General features: G+C 55.3%; 6 protein-coding genes across 6 annotated transcripts; 3 read left to right on the forward strand and 3 right to left on the reverse strand.

Annotated features, from left to right (window-relative positions):
* Window positions 1-1,953: 1,953 nt before the first annotated feature.
* CH63R_11614 (uncharacterized protein) lies at window positions 1,954-2,559 on the reverse strand (the record flags this gene model as incomplete). The annotated part of the gene is made up of 2 exons (XM_018306588.1): window positions 1,954-2,270; window positions 2,343-2,559. The coding sequence occupies 2 exons, from the start codon at window positions 2,557-2,559 to the stop codon at window positions 1,954-1,956; spliced, it is 534 nt and encodes a 177-aa protein (XP_018153429.1).
* Window positions 2,560-5,541: 2,982 nt separating this feature from the next.
* CH63R_11615 (Non-histone chromosomal protein 6) lies at window positions 5,542-5,976 on the forward strand (the record flags this gene model as incomplete). The annotated part of the gene is made up of 3 exons (XM_018306589.1): window positions 5,542-5,605; window positions 5,692-5,909; window positions 5,968-5,976. 3 exons carry the CDS (start codon window positions 5,542-5,544, stop codon window positions 5,974-5,976), a joined length of 291 nt encoding a protein of 96 aa, XP_018153430.1.
* Window positions 5,977-10,198: 4,222 nt separating this feature from the next.
* CH63R_11616 (uncharacterized protein) lies at window positions 10,199-10,789 on the forward strand (the record flags this gene model as incomplete). The annotated part of the gene is made up of 3 exons (XM_018306590.1): window positions 10,199-10,260; window positions 10,326-10,453; window positions 10,542-10,789. The coding sequence occupies 3 exons, from the start codon at window positions 10,199-10,201 to the stop codon at window positions 10,787-10,789; spliced, it is 438 nt and encodes a 145-aa protein (XP_018153431.1).
* Window positions 10,790-11,652: 863 nt separating this feature from the next.
* On the reverse strand, window positions 11,653-13,730 carry CH63R_11617 (Phosphoglucomutase/phosphomannomutase; the record flags this gene model as incomplete). The annotated part of the gene is made up of 5 exons (XM_018306591.1): window positions 11,653-11,945; window positions 12,008-13,021; window positions 13,083-13,286; window positions 13,357-13,454; window positions 13,678-13,730. The coding sequence occupies 5 exons, from the start codon at window positions 13,728-13,730 to the stop codon at window positions 11,653-11,655; spliced, it is 1,662 nt and encodes a 553-aa protein (XP_018153432.1).
* An 822-nt stretch (window positions 13,731-14,552) lies between these two features.
* CH63R_11618 (Exonuclease) lies at window positions 14,553-15,326 on the reverse strand (the record flags this gene model as incomplete). Its single annotated transcript, XM_018306592.1, has 2 exons — window positions 14,553-15,155; window positions 15,237-15,326. The coding sequence occupies 2 exons, from the start codon at window positions 15,324-15,326 to the stop codon at window positions 14,553-14,555; spliced, it is 693 nt and encodes a 230-aa protein (XP_018153433.1).
* A 700-nt stretch (window positions 15,327-16,026) lies between these two features.
* CH63R_11619 (Oxidoreductase) lies at window positions 16,027-17,646 on the forward strand (the record flags this gene model as incomplete). Its single annotated transcript, XM_018306593.1, has 1 exon — window positions 16,027-17,646. One exon carries the CDS (start codon window positions 16,027-16,029, stop codon window positions 17,644-17,646), a length of 1,620 nt encoding a protein of 539 aa, XP_018153434.1.
* Between the last annotated feature and the right edge of the window lie 972 nt (window positions 17,647-18,618).

The raw sequence follows: 18,618 nt of genomic DNA on the forward strand, positions 1-18,618 counted from the left end.
GTCCATTCTCCATTGCACAGCAAGGACAGCACTCTGTCAGGCACTGCATCGGCAGTTGAAGAATCATGTTTGGTCACCAAGCTCGTGGCCCCTGCCGTTCTCCACACGATCCTCGCCATTCACAAGCTCCCATGAAGCCTAACGGGGATTAACGCGATCCGGGCGCTATGACCACCGCGATGCCGAGCGGGCAATCACGTGGGAGGAGCTTGGCCCCGAGATCTGCTTCTGCGGCCAATGCCTGAGCTGGAAATTGTCTGCCGGCATTTCATTGCTGTCTGTACGGGTAGAAAATATACCAAATGGAAAAGGGTCTTTGGTGTCTGATTGAAGCGTGTTTCAATCCCCGGGGGGAAACGCAAAAACAGCATCCCTACACCTCCTGTCTGTTAGCAATTCTGCGAGTTCCAATCTTGTGAGCCATGTATCTCACTCACGCGTCACAGTGGAAAGACAACGCGCGTGCGTCCAAGCCATTCGTCCACCAACGAAGGAAACACTCGCTTCCAGATTAGATAATCAGGGTGCGTCCTGCGTCTTGCTTCTGCCGAAGAAGACGAGAGGGGGAGGGAAATGGGACTGAAATTTGGGGGGAGTGCAGAGCTCCCTGACAGTTCTGCTCCGCGTCTGCTGCGCGGGATCAGCCAGGAGGGAGTGGAGCAGCCGGCTGGCGCTGGGCTACACTCTCCATGTACATGCGCGTGCAGCTCGCCAGGTGTGAGGGACTTGAATGTTTGGCTTGGGAGGGGAGGGGTGTGTGTGTGTGTATGAGTGAGAGAGTCTGTGGTCAGGGAGGAGGGCCAAAAATGGCCGGGGAGCATCAGGTACAGCACAGTATCAGCAAGGCAAGGGCGACTTGACCAGCAAAACTGCCTGGCTCCGTGTATCCGCTACAGGTCGTGGGTACTTTACGCACTTTGTTCGCCAGCCCATTACCACTTCCTTCCCAGCGCCAGCCCGGCCAAACAGGGAACAAGCGAGCAAAAGCAAAATGGCTGGGCCCGTCGACCTGTCTGGAATGGTGCGGAAACGCCCTGATGCTGCTGCTACTACTTGCTCCTTATTACTACTGCTGGCACAAGCTGGGTCCGGCTGATCTGGTCGCCGCCTGGCCCATGGCTAAACGTCGTGCCGGTTTGTGAACTTGCAGACGAGGCCTGCATCGGGCGGTGCGCAATGTGTGCCTGAGTGCATTTGTGCGGGGAGGAGCTGTGTCCGACTGTCTTGCAGGCATCTCCTAGCATGTTGTTTCGAGGTACACGACGCGCCCGCACATTCTGTGCGCATGACCAAGTATTCCCACACTTGCTCGACGCCAACATGTCATTGCACTGCCCTGCTGCCGCAAATACGGTTACTGGACGATGGATATCGTACTGGGGCCGACGACTCGACGATTTTGAACGGCAAGCCGGCCCTCAACCTTCCGAGTTTATCAGAGAGAGTAGTAGAGAAGCTTTTGCTCAGGACGGTGGTGAGAGAAGCGAAGCGTGAGTTGTCGCATTGCCGTGGTATCTCCAGTCTTCAACCGGCCGGTGTTGGTTCGTCAACGCTTCAGCTGATGTTCCATCACCGAAAGGTCACCGAGAGGCCATGCATCAGCATTTCAGCTTGTGTCATCTATTGTCAACGAGTAGCTTGAAGGGTTCCCGCACGTGTTGCATGCTTTCCCTCCGACGAGAATGAGAAGAGGTAAGAAGGCAAGGAAATCAACATCCAAAGGAAGGCTGGGGAGTCCAGAGTGTACCGTGAGCTGCGCGTGGGAGTGATTGGGAGCATCCGCCCAAGCTGATTTCGGATTTGGTGGACCGAGTTGGCGGTACCTTGGGTTAAGTAGCGATACATGCCAATCTCGTATGACGGTACATGGGGCGTATGCATGAATCAAGTACCCAGAATCCGTTTCGGCGAGTGGCCGGCTCGAGTGCCATCCCCCATCAATCAACAGTCACATTACTTCCGGTCGTCGGTCCAATGTCGCATCTCCCTGAGCAACGGAGTGCTGTCAATTCGGCAGCTTGCCGCTCCCTTGACGTCCTTGGGTGTCACCGGATAGCAAATGTCTCTATTTCCCTGCGGAATGGGAGCCGTATACCGGATTGGGCTCGATAAGTCCAGACTTGTAAGCTCGACAGCTGGACTCAGTCCGCGGCTGCGGGCCGGCTGGGGTTGCACGAGTTGCTGCTGGATTGCTGCTAGTTGCTGCCGTAAGTTTTCGAGGAGCTGTCCAAGCTGTGTCGGAGCTGGTGGGTGGGCTTCGCGCCGGAAGGCTAATAATGATGTTGCACTCTGGGCCGCACAGAAAGGCCACCATTGGCTTAGCTGTGTGTATCCGGTCTAACCGCGTGGACTGGCAACCCAGGGCGAGCCAAACATGGTGGTGCGTTTGTCGAGTAGAACTCTGTACTCAGTACCAATGGTACGTACGGGCTTTGGGCTTCGTGTTTTGGAGGCGATCCCTTTGGGTGTAATGATGATGGGACAAGCCACTTTTGAAGAGGGGGGAATGCCGCGAAGTGTGTCGAGTAGCGTTTTAGTGTGGGCGAAATTGCGCAGCATCGTCCAGGAAGCGTGGACACCCGCACGCACAGTGTGCCTACGTCTGCCTACGTCTGAGTGATTGATTTCGCCGACTCCTCCGCTGCCTGCCACCAATGCCCTGTTGATCTCCCAACCTAGCCGGCTGAGCCTTGTCCATCTCGTGGACATATCGGAAAGAGAATGAGGCTGGGCATATCCGTACAGGCTAGGAAGGGGGAGATTGTCGGTTTGTTGTGTAGTCAGTCAGCAACATCTACGAATACAGCCCGAGCAAAGCCCATCTGCGTCCTGATGAGGGAGCGTCTTGGTGCGTCCGCCGGTCCGGATGACATTGTCTGCCACGCCGTTCCGATAATTCAAATTGGGAATCACGGAAAACGCGCTGTTGTGTTGGGCAACTCTGATCACAGTGCTCAGCCATCGTATTTGCCACTGTGAGACTAGACGGCTGGCCTAGGCAATGGGATAGGTACCGAGGGGACGGTATCCGTGTAGTGCATTACACACGTGAAAGGGTCGAGGCGAAGTTGGCAGGAAGCTCGAGCTTCGTCTCCCCTCACCCATGCGACGACGCCGGCTCACTTCGAGATACGTCGGCTGGAGGGAATTAGGCCTTGTTGGCAACCAGGCTACAGACGGTAGGGGACCCTTTAGCGCCGGTGGGCATAATGAAGGAATTGCCGGGTTCAGGTCAAGTCCAGTCGGTCGCAGTAAGTGTGTCGACTTGGATGTATCCGCACTCCATCCCCATGCTGCCAATGCTTGATGCCATCGCAACAAGGGCGGTGGGAGAGCTTGAGAGGAGGGTGTGAGTAATGTAGGGTGTCAGGGGAGACTTGGTGCGATAGACTACTGCCCAGGATAAGGTCGGAAGTGATGGTGTTGTGGAAAATAGATGAATCAACAACGTAGACGTTCTCGGTCGGTATAAGTGGATAGCCGTCGATGCGCTGTCGTCAAAGGTGGGAATGGCGAAAGCATCAATCAGTCAGTACCGAATCATGGGCATCCAGCCGTCAACGACTGCGATTGACCCGTAGGGCGATGACAGTGACAAGAGACAGAGAGACGGAGGGAACAAAGGGTGGGGTTGGAGGAAGACGCAAGATGCCCAAGACCAAACCACCGCACTCGCTTCAAGACGCGACAAAGTACACAGTGCGAGTTCTCGACGTCAAACCGAAGTACAAAGGGAATGTACAGTACATCGGTGCGGAGTTTTGCGCGTGTTTTGTACCTGTACAGTACCGCACAATAATAGCAGCGGCAAACCGAGAAGGGGAGAAGCAGGGGGGCAAGGACTGGATGGAAGGTAAGGTAGCAAGTGGAAAGTAGACGGACGTGAACGAACGGCGTAGGAAGACAGGAGAGCCGGACAATCATACTGCCTACTCACTCCGACGTACGACTGTTGTTGGTGTCGCTCCTGCCTCTGTCTTGTCCCCTTGACCGCGGCAGCAGCTGCTGCAGGTTGCTTTCGCGTCGCGTCTTTGCGCGTACATTTCGACCATCGCATCGCTAGAAGGGGAGTGTAAGTGAGAGGTGGGTGTGTATTGGATCAGTTGCGTGCGGGCACACCACACTACCTATGTCGGCAAGTATCATTTTTGTCGTAGTGGTACTGCCCCTTCCCCTTGTGTGAAAAAAGAACAGACGACAAGAAAGGGGGCAGGGGGGGTAAGGTGAGGAAAGGAAGCAAAAGGCAAGGAAGGTACCTACCTACTTTTCCTAGCGAATCTGTGGTAAGGTACCTTTACCCTGAGGGCGGAGGTGGACTTTGGGAAGGGACGGGGGACGCTGGAGTAGGTACTGTGAGAGGGAAGGGGACCAGTCCTCGACTGTCAGGGAGGCAATGCGCGCCCACCCTTCCCCCTTCCTGTTGCACCTTCCCCTCTCTTGCCTCTCCTCGCCTCTCCTCTTTTTTTTCTAACGCGTGCGTGTGCCCAGTGTTGCCGGTGCCTGTACCAGTGCCAGTGCGCAGACCTTTTTTTTTTTTTTTTTTTGGTACGGATACCTACCCAGACACCCACAGCCATTCAGCAGCCAGCTGGAGCAGCAGCGCGCAGCAGCAGCCAGCCAGCCCGACACCCAGACACCCAGACACCCAGACAAGTGACAAGGTCGGCCAGAGAGCAGGTGATCCAAGGCGAAAAAGAGGAGGAAGGGCCAAGATGACTGACCCCCCTCCCACCTAGACGCCCCCCCAGTCTCCTTGCCAGTCGTCCCAGACTTCCCAGCAAAAACAAGTGCACCCAGGCGCGTTGCTCCCGCACAATCACTCCCCCATAGTAAAAAGGCTGCTTGGCCCTCCCCCCATACAATTTCCCTCCCTCTTCTTCTCCCATACAAATCTCCCACCCAAATCCTCCTCTCATACAATCTGCACTCTCGCAATACCACACATTGCAGCCTACGCGCACTCAAACCTGTGAGTACCGTCCGCCCATCTCGCCTTACCCCATCAACACCGCAAACACCCGCGCAACACCTTCATTTTTTATTTTCCTTGCCCGTGTCATTTTGGGACCGTCGTCTCGATTCGCAACACACAAGCCGTTTTTTTCTCCGTGAAGTCGGTATCGTGGGCGTTGGCAGACGAAGGCCTTCCAACTTGGCGTGCACCTCTTGAGCTCTTCGTCTTATCGAGCTCCTCGCCATCTCCATCGAGTGCACCTCCCAAAGAGCTTACCAGCTAACCAGAGCTTGACGCGTCCAGAACACCTCAACCACAACACCGTTTCCAACTCTCAAAAACTACCTTCAGGTATGCATCACGATTTCACTTGGACGAATCCGAGCTTCAAATGTCAATTACTTCGCGTTGCGGTGTTCAATTGCGTTTGCGCCTCAACACCACCCGACGGGCTCTGCATCATTGCCCCGCCCCTTGCGCAAAGATGCTGCGCTCTCCTCCCGTCGGCGCAAACCTCAACAAACGCAGAACCCTTTTGAATGCATTGCTTTGCCGAATACTGACTCTTCGCCTCGTAGATACCCAAAATGCCCAAAGCTGCTACCAAGCGAGGCGCGGCCGGCAAGGTCGACAAGAAGCGCGCCAAGAAGGGTAAGTCAACTGTCATGGTTCTCTGCGCTGTGTCGCGCGTTTAGAGGCATAACTTTTTCAAGTACAGCTTACTGACTATGGTCCAGACCCCAACGCTCCTAAGCGTGGCCTGTCCGCTTACATGTTCTTCGCCAACGAGCAGCGTGAGAACGTCCGCGAGGAGAACCCCGGCATTTCCTTCGGCCAGGTCGGCAAGATCCTCGGTGAGCGCTGGAAGGCCCTCAACGAGAAGCAGCGTCAGCCCTACGAGGCCAAGGCTGCCACCGACAAGAAGCGTTACGAGGACGAGAAGCAAGCCTACAACGTAAGACCCCTCTGCCCCCAATCCGTGCCATTGTTTGTGTTGTGCTGAAGCTAATTAGTCCATCTGAAGGCCGAACAAGAGGAGGATGAGTCCTCTTGATTGATGTATTTCTGTTGCTTCTCGGTCCGAATGGGTGGCGTTGAGTTACTTTCCCGCACATCTTTCGGACTTTCCTTGTAACTTTGGGCTCGGCGGTGTATGATGGGATTGAAATGGTTTGCTTTTCTCGTTATTCAGGATCGGCAGGATGGGCGATACAAGGCAGGCAATGCTTCTAAGCCGCCCCCCGCATCCGTAGGCGAGCTGGTCAGGCCGCCAGTCGCGGAACGAAACAGTCCACGATTGGGAGGACTAAATGACATTTGACGGCTCACGTTGACATTTGCATGAACATTTACTGCCGCTCTACCTGGATGCGTGTACGTAACCGAATTTGTGAAGCTATCTAAGAATGTGACGTGACGGCGTGAGTCTGTCGCATCGCGCTCTATGTCTCTGTTCTCGTCATAGGGGTCCTCTCATGGGATCCAGAGCCTTTAAAAGACGCTTCTTGAACCATGTATGGTTCCAAACAGTTGCAACCCGCTCCTCAGTTGAGGATTGGCTTAGACACAGCGCGCACTTGATTCGGAATGATTAAGGGAATGATCGCGGTGCAGACGCTACGGCCATGTCGATCCTCTTCCAAGCGAGATCCCGGTGAGTCACGGTGAGCCACAGTGAGCCACCTCCGTGGAGAGGTCTATGGCTGACCTTACCTTTATGATTTGGGGCAGCTTCCCGGCCCGCTTGGCGGGGGAGAGCACTTGCTCGGCGCATTTGATGGCTGTGGCTCTCGGCCCAATCCATGCTTTCGAGTGACATGATGTTTGCAAGGCAGGAACGGGCCAAGTGAGGCTGCCTTCCCTTAGTTCTTTCCCCAGGCTGCATCTCTCGTCTCGCTCCATGCCCCATTGACTGGGCCTTTGCCAGCCTTTAAGTTCTTCAACGGTGCTTGCCTCCCCCAGGCCGGGGTCTTTAGGAGTTGCCCTTCTTCTGTCTCCTTCCATACATCGTTACCATCACCATCACCTCGCACTCCGAGCTTTCCTTCCGACCGACCACTCCTGAGAATGCGGCTCGCAGCATATCTCTCAGCTGTCACACAATGCATCCGCAGTTAGTGTCGCCAACAGCTATAGATAATTCCAAGGGCCGCTCCCAGATCGATCGGCCGGCCCGCCGAACGTCGATGACAGATGACCGATCGCTTTCGAGCCTAGTGGGTCTTTGACGGACTATTCGTTGGTTCGTCTCACGACGCATCCAATCCCAATTCCAAGCATTCCGGTGAAGATGATTGCCTTCTTGTCTCGACTTGGATTGCCTCATCTTGCCGGATAGCTCTGCACTTTACAACCCTTTGCCCACGAAGCGAAGCGGTATCCTAGGCTAAGGGCGGTCAGCGCCATCTTGCCCGCGCCGCCAAGTCGAGAAGGGTTAGTATTCTACAATCTTCATCGTTCACGAGTTTGAAACATTGCATCTCGTCAAACCACCCACGTCGCACAATACCACGCGACTGTTATTGTTAGAATCCCGGCACACAATCTTCTCACTCCTCGCTCCGCCCCGCCAAGGACTGCACCTCAATCGGCTGCAATCGACACTTGCTTCATACACGATGCCCCAAGCCCATCTCTTTCGTCCTCCTCAACCCCCCCAGCCTGTCAACGCGCTGAAGTGCCCCCCAAAATGAGATCAGAAGTTATCCCTTACTTTGTCAAACGTCGTTCTCTTCCTCTGTTTGGGGGAGAGGGGGAAGGGGTTCCATCTCTTCTCACTGGACTGGACTGGCCAGCCGCCGTATTCCGTGACCTACCGCCAATGTTCTTTTGGGTTCCTTGGGTCTTTGCTAAAAGCAGGTGTTCACCTGCAATGTTTATGCAAGTGCTAACTACCCAAGCGTCATCCCCGCCAACTCCGGCCCGGCCTCATTCGTCCACCGTTACAATTTGGATATTCCTAATGCATGCAGAGGGGGGAGCCGTACAGGCTCATGGGGTCATTCCCAGCAGTCGTGGCAAGCTCTGGCTAGTCGGCTGCTGGATCGATATGGGTTAAGCCCACACATGTTGCTTTGCCAGTAGTCTGACATACATGCGCTTGCTCCTCTTCTACATGCCTTCCCAGCCCTCTTGCGAGCGCTTAATACCGGCCACCAAGCCCGCTCACTTTACGCTATCCGGCCTGGGCTTAACGGCACATGCGCCGATTACTTGACTCGCCGATGAGGAAACCTTCACCTCCCAGCTTTTGGCGAGCGAGTGGTCACGGCTCCCACGAAACCCAAATTCGACTTCGTCTCGGGGCAACAATTTCATCCCTGTCTGGCTCCAAAGCGGCAAGGAGAGGGTACCGGACAGCGTGTGAGGAAGCTGCAGGTGTTTTTCCCATTTGACATATATCGCCAACCACTCACTATCCGAAGTCCAGGAAGCGCCGTACACGTCAGATGTGAGCAATCAGTCGCTGGGTCCGTACCGCCAGCATAGAGAAATGCATCTGAGATTTGACAGGGTGGTGGCGTGCGTTCGTTCTCTCACCGACCATCAAATCGAAACCTGCAGCTCTGAATCGTGGTTGCAGCTGCTTCCCGCCGCCTGTCGAGCAGCCACTCTCGGAGCCGCTGCATCATTACTGCATAGGAGACCGTGCCGAGTACTGGTGGCCTGTCTTCCTTCTCTCCCTCCCTCCCTCTTCATTTTCTGACCGGCAATTCTACTTCCACTGGTTACAGCCGGATGTTTCGACAATATTTTAAGCCTCCAACAGCTTTTTTGAACCGTCATCAAGAGCACTGTCAGAATCCTACGTTGACCACGAGGACACATCGTAAACTTACGGCCCAGCCCCTCACGAGGCGACAAAGCGGCACAACAATACCCCTTCGTTGGCTCATTCTGCTTCTGAGACAATGGAACCGTGAGGTTAACATCGCCGTTTCGGCCTCATGAGTCAGCACGTCCATCAGAATGGAACAGAGTCTACAAAAGATCGACTACCGCCTGCTCCAGGGCTGTTGTTTGGAGGCTGATCGCGCCGACATTGTGTCGGTAAGCCTGGAAGGGCTTCGAATGACCCTACCCGAGTCCTATGGAGGTCCCATCAATGTTATGGTTGGAGAGATGCGGAAGTGCGCTAGGTTACTCAGGGGCCTATTCGACTTATCGCAAATTTACGTCAACCGAGTGCCCATCTTGCTCAGCTACCTTCAGATTGTTCTCCCATGCCTTTGTAAGACGCTTCGCGACATCAGCAGCTTCTACAATGACCGAGCCTTGAGCAAAAGCATACGATGGCGGAAGATGTATCACAAAATGTCCCAGGAGGCTGGGGGCCTTCCGCTACCACAGCGGTTCACGCTTTACAATCACTTCTTGGACTGCTTGAGACAGCTCTTGATTATGTAGGCCAGATGTCTCTTCATCTTCAAAGACGACAACGTACTAGCAAGCACACAGGTCGCCTCATTTTGATCTCAACGGTTTGGAAGTGTTACGAACGAAGATCATCGAGCTGCGAGAAGCAAGAGGACTGCGTACGTATCCCAAAGCTTCTGTGTGTGGTTTTGCTACTTACACACCACCCAGCCTCACCCGCCCAGGCTGGACCTGTTCTCCGACTAGAGACTTTTTTGTTGCCGATTATCCAAGATCCCGTACGTTCTGTGAACCGAAACGAAGATGATGTGCTAAACATAGACTCCTTAGACGGTGCACTGGGCCGAACAGATATTTTCTCTGCCGTTGCCATCTCGTACAGCCCTGAAGCACAGCAAGACATCGAGGGCCTATGGCCCTTTCCAGGCTTGGGGTCAATTCAACATCCCTAAAGAAACCAAAATGCTCTTTAGAAGGCATGGCGATGAGATCCCCTTCATGTGTATCGTCTGCTAATATCGATGATGACTCTAGGCCGTTTGACGAAGACCGTCTCGCGCTGATGACGCTCCTCAACCTGGTTAACCACACATCGCATATCTTCCTCAGAACATACCACCTGGGAGTTCCTTGGTTCTCCTTCCATGGAACCCACGAACTCGTCATCGGACGCGAAGACAGCTGCCTCCAGCTCAAACGCTGGAGTGTTTCCGAGAGGGCGTCAAAAATTTGGGCGTCTCTTTCTTTCAAGACATGGGAGGGTATGCCGCACCCAGATTGCTTGAAATCAATTTACGGTGTCACTGACCCGTCCCAGAGCTGACCTTGTTCCACTGCACCTTTGTCTCTCTGAAAGCACGAAATACTATGACCATCGACATCAACGCCAGTGAGTTTAGACTATCTGGTGAAAAGAAGACCTTCCAAGCGTAGGAAGCCCCTCCTCGATAGGACCCTGCCGGTGGCTGCCGCTCGCTGATTTTCAAGGCCACAGGCAAATCATCGACGACGGTTACCAACACTCTCTCGTGGTCTATCAGGACATCGCGACACAAAGCTTCCGCCTCCATGCTATGGTCAGGGACGGTGTACTGCGTCAATGTCCCGTCTGGACAGCCTTCGGTACGCCTCCGCTCCTCTCTTCTTTCTGCTATCTCATTCTCGTCGTACTTATCGGCAACCCTCACAACTAATGTCGCGAGCTTCGTAGTCACCCACCAATCCGCCTCCCCGACATGGCTCCAACGCAAAGGCCGTAAACGTGTCTGGCTCAAAGACGTCCATCTATACGTTTTCTGCCAGGAGTACCGGCAGCAAAACCAGCGAAAAGGTGAAGCCGGCGCCTTTGAGATCAACTTTGTTTCGGAGTCCGGCGCGGCGCACTTCCCCGAAGCCTTCTTGTCCGCGGCTTCGGGGCCGTCCACCGGTTCGCACCAGGCCATCGAGGATGCCAAGTAGTGCGCATACCAATCCACCCCTTACCATCTCGGTTCAGGCATATCGTTACCTTGACTCCGGCTCCGACCCGATTTCGCCGATTTTCACACCCAATACCGGTCGTCTGAAGCGCCACGCTGTGGTCCAGATATGGATGTGCCGGGATCAGCCCACCTCAGTCCCACACGCAACCCACTCACCGACTCCACGCGTCCCCTACCTCAAGAGTCAAGACCTCGTAATGAACGCCCCCACACTAGCAACGGGCATCTTCTTCGCGGTTCCACGCCTGCGTTCTTCTCACCACAGCATCATGACAACAGCCCGTCCTGGGTGGCTATTTCTAAGGGCGTTATCCACAAGAGGAAGTGTTGCGTGAAGAGCAATCGAGAATCGTAGCAAGATATGCCGACAAGATTGGACTCGAACTGCAGCGACGGTTTGAAGCATTTTGCCAGCTTGTGCTTTTTCTTTTCTTCTTATTTTCCTTCCTTCTTATTCTTTTTTTCATGTTTGAATACTTGTATGGTCTTTCGCCCTCCCCTGCACCTTTACGAATTACGAAGCAATGATGACATTCATGAGAGAAGTTGGGAAAGCTCTTGGTTCAGAGTTGAGAGCGAGAAATCTCAAGATTCGATGAGTAGCTCCAATGCGGCCGGCGGACTACGGCTCTCGGTGACTTGAACGTTGCCGCCAGCAGCACGAGAAGCAGCAAGCGATGACAGGGGCTTTGTTGTGTGATTAGGTGAATTGATTCAACTTATGCAATCGTGTACCATCGTAACATCGTCCACGGCTACCCTAGTGCCGGGCTTCTCTATACTGAAGCGTACCCTTTTTGAACACCCTTCTCTCTCTCTTTCCACACAGCCACCACGCACTTAGGTCTTGACATCGGGCTCGTCGCGGCCAATGAACTCCTTGAACTTGAGCAGCTCAGTCGCCATCTGGATCTCGGGCTTAAGGAAGTCCTGGGCATCCTGGTCGTACGTCTTAGGGTCGCTGCTGTACTGCTCGAGGTACAGACGGATAGTGGCGCCCGAGGAGCCAGTCCCGGAAAGACGGACGATGATGCGGCTGCCCGAGGAAAAGGTGGCGTACAGACCCTGGTTGGACGAGACGGAGCCGTCGAGGTCAGTGTAGGAAAAGTTACCAGCGCCGGTGACGGTGCGGTCTTGAATAAGTTAGCAGGTGATCCAAACGTTCAGCATGAGAGAAAGTTGGTAGATGACTTACCTCCGACCTTGCTGCCGATGAAGTTAGGGTCGGCGACGAGGTCCTTGAGAACACCAACAACCTTGTTGGCGCCTTCGCTATCGACGTCCTCGTAGTCGTAGCGGGTGAAGAAGGTACGGCCGTACTCGGTCCAGAAGTCCTGCTGAATCTTCTTGATGGACGGGGTGACGTCGGGGTTCTGCACACCGATGCCAGCGATGATGTTCAACCAGGCGATGACAGCCCAGAGACCGTCCTTCTCGCGGATGTGGTTGCTGCCAGTGCCGAACGACTCCTCACCGCAGATAGACAGCTTGTCGGCGTCGAAAAGGGCACAGAAGAACTTCCAGCCGGTGGGCACCTCGTAGCAGTTCAGGCCCTGCTTCTTGGCGACCAGGTCGACGGCGCCGGAGGTGGGCATGGAGCGGGCCAGGCCATAGACGCCCTGCTTCTTGAAGTAGGGGATGAGGTTGGCGTGGTGAGCAATGATGGCGAGAGAGTCGCCGGGGGAGACGAAGGCATTGGCGCCGTAAATCATGTTACGGTCACCGTCACCGTCCGAAGCGGCACCAAAGGGAATGTTGTTCTTGTCGACGACCTCGACGAGGGAGTGGGCATAGGTAAGATTAGGGTCGGGGTGGCCGCCGTTGAAGTCGGGGCTGGGCACGCAGTTCTGGGTGGCGCCCTTGAGGCCAAGCTCCTTCTCGAAGATGGCAGTTCCGTAGGGGCCGGTGACGCCGTGCAGACCGTCAAAGAGAACCTTGAAGTCGGGGTGGGACTGGAAGAACTTCTTGATCAGGTCGAAGTCGAAGATGTCCTTGAGCATGTCGACGTAGTCGGTGGTGCTGTCGATGATCTCGACCTCGAGGGAGCCGTAGGTCTTGGTGCCAATGGTGGCGATGTCAACATCGGGGATGTCGGCAATCTTGTACGAGGTGAGGGTCTTGGAGGCCTCGTAGATCTTGTTGGTTACGGACTCGGGGGCAGGGCCACCGTTGGCCAGGTTGTACTTGATGCCGAAATCGTTCTTGGGGCCTATCAGGGAGAATCTGCATCAGACTGCGAACGGCATGGCAGGGTTACAAAGGGTGCTTACCGCCAGGGTTGTGGCTGGCAGTCAGGAGAATGCCACCGGTGGCCTGGCGCTTGCGGATGACATGGCTGGCGGCGGGAGTGGACAGGATGCCATTCTGGCCGATGAGAAGCTTCTTGACACCGTAGGCAGCACCGATCTTAGCAATCAGTTGGACGACCTCGGGGTTCCAGTAACGACCGTCACCGCCGATGACGAGGAAAGAACCTAGAGAGGCGGCCTGTCAGTATTTTTGGGTGTGGCCGATGACGACACGGGGCGGTGGGATCGTGTTTACCCTCGACGCCCTCGGGGATGGAGAGAAGAATGCTCGTGACAAAGGCCTCGCTGTAGTGAGGCTGCTGAAAGACGGTGACCTTCTTGCGAAGACCAGAACTACAAGAGTTGTCAGCGATGCAACGAGGAGGAATTCCGTTGTATTCCGAGAGAGGCAGTGAAAGGAAGAGGGAGAGGCAGGGCGAATGAAGCTATGGCGGGGTAGCGAAAAGTCGGGGGAGGTGGTGATTGACAGGAATTGTGCCACAACGTCAGATGGATGGATGGCTGGATGGATGGAGGAGACAGCGGGACTTTGGAGGCAGGCAGCGGTTTGACGTACGTTCCGGGCTTCTGGTCCTGAAAAGGTTTGAATTCAACAGTCTTGACGTCCATGATGCCGTGCAGTTCAAAGTTGTGATGGTATCAAAGGGTGGGAGGAGAGGGATGCAAGAGGGAAAAGGAGACTGTTGGGAGCTGTTTGGCTATTATTGTGTCCCTCCCAGTCTCCCGAGTTCCCCCAGTTCTTCAGCCGAACTGGCGGCGTAGGAGTAAGTGCGGCAACACAACACACAACAGAGCAGGGGACTGGCTGGCCAGGGTGTGCGAGGGCGGCGCGCTGGGCCTAAAAAGCTTGGGTGCGGTGAGAGCAAACCCCTGAACCAGGACCACTGTAGCAGGCCTATTTGGTAGTCTGTGGGCACCGAACAGGGCAGAAAAGTACGCCGTGGAACATACCAGGCCCAAGGTGCCACTTCACAACGAGTAGAGCGTAGAGCTCGCCAGCCATGGTGGGGGTTGCGTCGCAGTGTCCGGGCCAGTGATATCATTCTGAAGCAGGGCGTGGGCGGGGTCACCTCACAGTGGAGGAGGGGCAGCTTCGAGAGCCCCTCATTGTCAGTTCAGGTCATTGGGGGTGCTGCAGAGGGGGGAAAGAGCAGGTCCGACGAATCAACGTTATAGGTGTGGGGGAGCTGGCTCGTTATTCGCACAGTAAGAACCACATATTCTTTTGCCTCTGCTCCAGACCGTTTGTAAATGTCTTTGAACACTGTATACTTCGAAGGATGAGCACCTCATTCCCTCCCTACCTACCCAGGCAAGGCACATACCTATGGTAGGTCCTCCCTGATCACTTACGCTTCCAATGCCACTTGCGCTTGGGGGAGAAAAGAAGAAAACATTGGCCATAGACTTCGGTGCTTCATCGGTCAGGGTCTACAGCAGGTTATCTGCCCACGCCTCGTCCTCGTCGCGCTCGCTGATGGGCGTCTCCTGGGCACTGTCACCTTCCCGTCTCCATGCCAATCCGAAGATGGCCTCCCGATAATACCTGGCCTCGTCGATGCTCTCGAGGATGTCCTCTTTGGCCTGGTGAAGGCCCTGCTTGGCGGGAGCGCCATCCACAACCTGCGACGGGCACCAACGTCTCGCCGCCTCCTTGAGCGAGCTGACGTCGAGAATGCGGTGGTGGAGATGGTCGACCACCCTGCGGTACGGCGCCTTGTTGAGGAACGACCGGTCCGCGTGCACGCTGTTGCCGGCCAACAGCGCCGTCTTGGGCTTCGGGACGTGCTTCCGGATGTAGGCGAGTAACTCTTCTGCCGCCTGCTCCGCCGTCGTTGTCGACTGGATGACCGCCGCCGTCAGGCCGCTATCCCTGTGCGTCCGCGTGCACCAGTCATCCATCTGTGCCATTCGCTCCTCGGTCTGGTGCACCACGCAGCCCCAGCCCTCGGGGTCGATCACTTGCAGGTTTCCGGTCGTGATGATGCAAAATATCTCAATGATTTCCTCCTTGTCCGGGTCCAGCCCCGTCATCTGCGAATGTGTTAGGCAAAGCTACTCTATGATGGCGGAAGGGCGAGGAAGGTGCTGCTGCCAAATGGGAGGGAGACGTACTTCACAGTCAATCCACACAAGGGGTCCGTCCGATGCAGGCTGCATCTCGGGAACAGCCGCCTTGGGTTTGAGTGGATTGAGGAAGTTCATTGTGATCGGTGGCCGAAATGAGTCAACTTTCGACGGTGATGACTTGACGAAGGCATTGGCAACATGCAGGTTCTGTTCCCTCTTCTGGGTTGAGTCGTTCAACCAAGCCGTACGGGCGCGGAGATATCTGAAGTGGAGGTGGGGGTTTCCAGCGAAAGCTCAACCAAGTATCCGTATTCGTACATACGGATCCTGTGCGGTCCACGGATACCTACGTACCTGCCTAGCTGTTGTTCGGTGGCTCGCGAGGTAACGCACGATGCACCTGGCGATCATAGCAGCAGCTTCCAGCTCTATGTCAGACCACATGTATCCTACCGTCAAGAAGATTGATTCTCATGTGGAAGGTACGTACCGACGGCTATGGCCGCCGATAAGATAATACAGCTGATGCTACAAATGACCCATCTGTCATTGGTTAAGGGAGACCCACCTGCTTGATCAACAGGCCGTTGTTGTCTGGCTGCTGACCGACCTACTTCACTCCTCCATGATGCCTTTCATCATCGTCTTGACGTTGCGACCTACCTTGATGCAGATGCCATACTCGCGACTTCGCATCTCCAAACACTAAGACTAGTATAAAGAAAACACCTGGTGTACAGCCCCAGAGGAGTGAAGGCTTAGGTGCCTGCCTCCCGAAGCCCCCCCCCCTGCATTCTGCAATCGACACAGGTACTTCTTCGACAACGACCTCATCATGTCGTCCGTCAAGAAGCCGGACTCGCCTGTTGCGGTCCCTCATGGTCAGAACTCGACTCCAATGCCACCCGAGAAACCTTCCATGTCCGCTTCGCCACCTCGCATACTGATCATCGGTGCTGGCTCCCGCGGCCAGGCCTACGCTCGCGCGACCGAGACCTCCAGTAACGGCGTCGTTGCCGCTGTGGCTGAACCCCTCGCCTACAAGCGGCAGACATTCGGCAGAACCTACATATGGGGATCCGACGCTCCGCATGAAGGGCAGCAATTCGCCGACTGGGCCGAGTTTGTCGCATACGAGACACGCCGCCGCGAGAGAGAAGCTGCCGGCCAAGATGTGCCGCCAGGTGTCGATGCTGCTTTCATCTGTGTTCTTGACGAAATGCACCGCGATGTTGTCGTTGGCCTTGCGCCCCTGGGTCTGCACATTATGTGTGAGAAACCCCTGGCCACGACCCTCGTCGACTGTCTCGACATGTTCGACGCCCTCAAGCCACCTGCCGGCCAAGGTCCCAAAAACGTCTTCTCCATCGGCCATGTTCTCCGTTACAGTCCACACAATATGCTACTTCGCAAGCTTCTTCTCGAGGACCGTGTCATTGGAGATATCATCAACATCGTGCACACCGAACCAGTGGGCTGGTGGCACTTCACACACTCATACGTGCGCGGCAACTGGCGAAATGAAAAGACGACGGCACCCAGTCTCTTGACCAAGAGCTGCCATGACATTGATCTGCTGTTGTGGCTGCTCAGCGCTCCTGTCAAAGCTGGGCAAGGTAGTCCTCATCTTCCGTCCACCGTATCATCAACTGGGTCCCTGCAGCTGTTCAAAAAAGGACGCAAGCCCGCCGCGGCAGGCAACGCAACCAATTGCTTGACCTGTCCGCTCGGCGACGAGGGATGCAAGTACTCGGCCAAGAGCGTCTACCTTGGCCCGGATCTCAAAGGCCTCGGCTCTGGGAATACTGATTGGCCCGTCAGCATCGTGCTTCCCGAGATTGAAGATTTCCCAACCGTATCCGAAAGACACAAAGCCCTGGCTGCCAAGCTTGCCGAAGACTACGATGAGACCACCCCCCAGGTCGCGGTGGCTTCGCGCAATTGGTTCGGACGCTGCGTATTCGACGCAGACAACAACGTCTGCGACGAACAGACTGTGACCATCACTTGGGATGATGCTACAACGGCAGCCTCCGAAACACCCAAGCAGTCCAAATCAGCCACACTCCACATGGTCGCGCACACGAAGAAAATATGCGAGAGGTACACCCATATATACGGCGTCGATGGCGAGATCCATGCCGATTCCCGTACTATCACCATCGAGGACTTCAACACAGGTGACACACGGTCATACCACCCGACCATTGAAGACGCCGGCCATGGCGGTGGCGATAAAGGTCTCGCGCGCCAGTTCATCCTGGCGGTAGACCGAGTCAAGAACCACGGCTGGACTGCAGAGAGGTCTCAGAACGAGTTCATCGGTTGCTCTCTCGAAGAGGTCATTCGTTCGCATGCCATGGTTTTTGCGGCCGAAGAGGCCAGGACGAGGAAGAGGGTTGTCGACTGGGGAGAATGGTGGTCGAGGGAGGTTGTTAACACAGAAAGCGGATGAGAGCGAGATACTCGTGATTTGGCCTACGCCATCCAGTGGAAGGAGGGGTAGACCCAGTCCCCAGTGTTCTTGATGGTCTTGAGCAAGAGAATTGTCTTCAGAAAGCCAAGCTTCAAAACACAACAGGTTCGGCTTCTTCCCGGTTTTATAGGCGTCTCGCGGGAAGATGTCAAGTCGATATCTCGTCGTCGGGTCGGGGACTCAGCCCCGGCGGTTGTCTACCCGAGCTTGCCATCTCTCGAACTCGACCAAAGCTTGTTGCCAACTCTATTAAAGAGCAAGCAGGATGGTTGGGATGCTGGCCGGCATTACACATACTTCACGCGGTCCAGCGCTGGTCGAATTTGCCACCGAACCATGCTCGTCTGATGTTCAGATCGTGGTAGCGTCGATCCTGCATGCTACACGGCCCAACTTGATTTCGACTGAACCCCGTCTGTTCCCTTGGTATGCGGCACATTTGTGAGCTATTGACTCGGTGGGCCGAATTTGTGCGTCGACACAGGTTTGATCTGAAAGAAGCTCCGGGCTAGAGACACTTGCAACGGAAGTACGGTAGCCAGGATGAATCGTGGTCGGCAATCTCATCCGGCGGCAGCTCCCCGTCCATAATGTGCCGTTATCGAAGATCCACCAGACGGGTCTTATTGAAGTCTTCCCCGGCGGCCTCCTCCCCGCTAGGGTTTGATTATATCCAAACTCGTGAGGTTATTTTACTTGATTATTGCAGCCATGATCTGCGCAGCATCTCGCGCCATCGTCATCAAGGCCAGATCGGGTAATCAGCACGTCGGACGTGACATTATGTGCTACTGCCTTTTCCTCCCAGATCTGTTCAAGAACGAAAGACCCATCGGGCGTCAGCTGGAAGACTCGGCAAACATAGGGGTCGAACACTCCCCGGCGGTCCAACTCCCCGCCAGGCTTTTCGACGTTGCTGGCTGTACGGATATCCACGCCGACATATCCCCG

Source organism: Colletotrichum higginsianum, chromosome 8 (assembly GCF_001672515.1).
Source record: "Colletotrichum higginsianum IMI 349063 chromosome 8, whole genome shotgun sequence".
NCBI lineage: Eukaryota > Fungi > Ascomycota > Sordariomycetes > Glomerellales > Glomerellaceae > Colletotrichum > Colletotrichum higginsianum.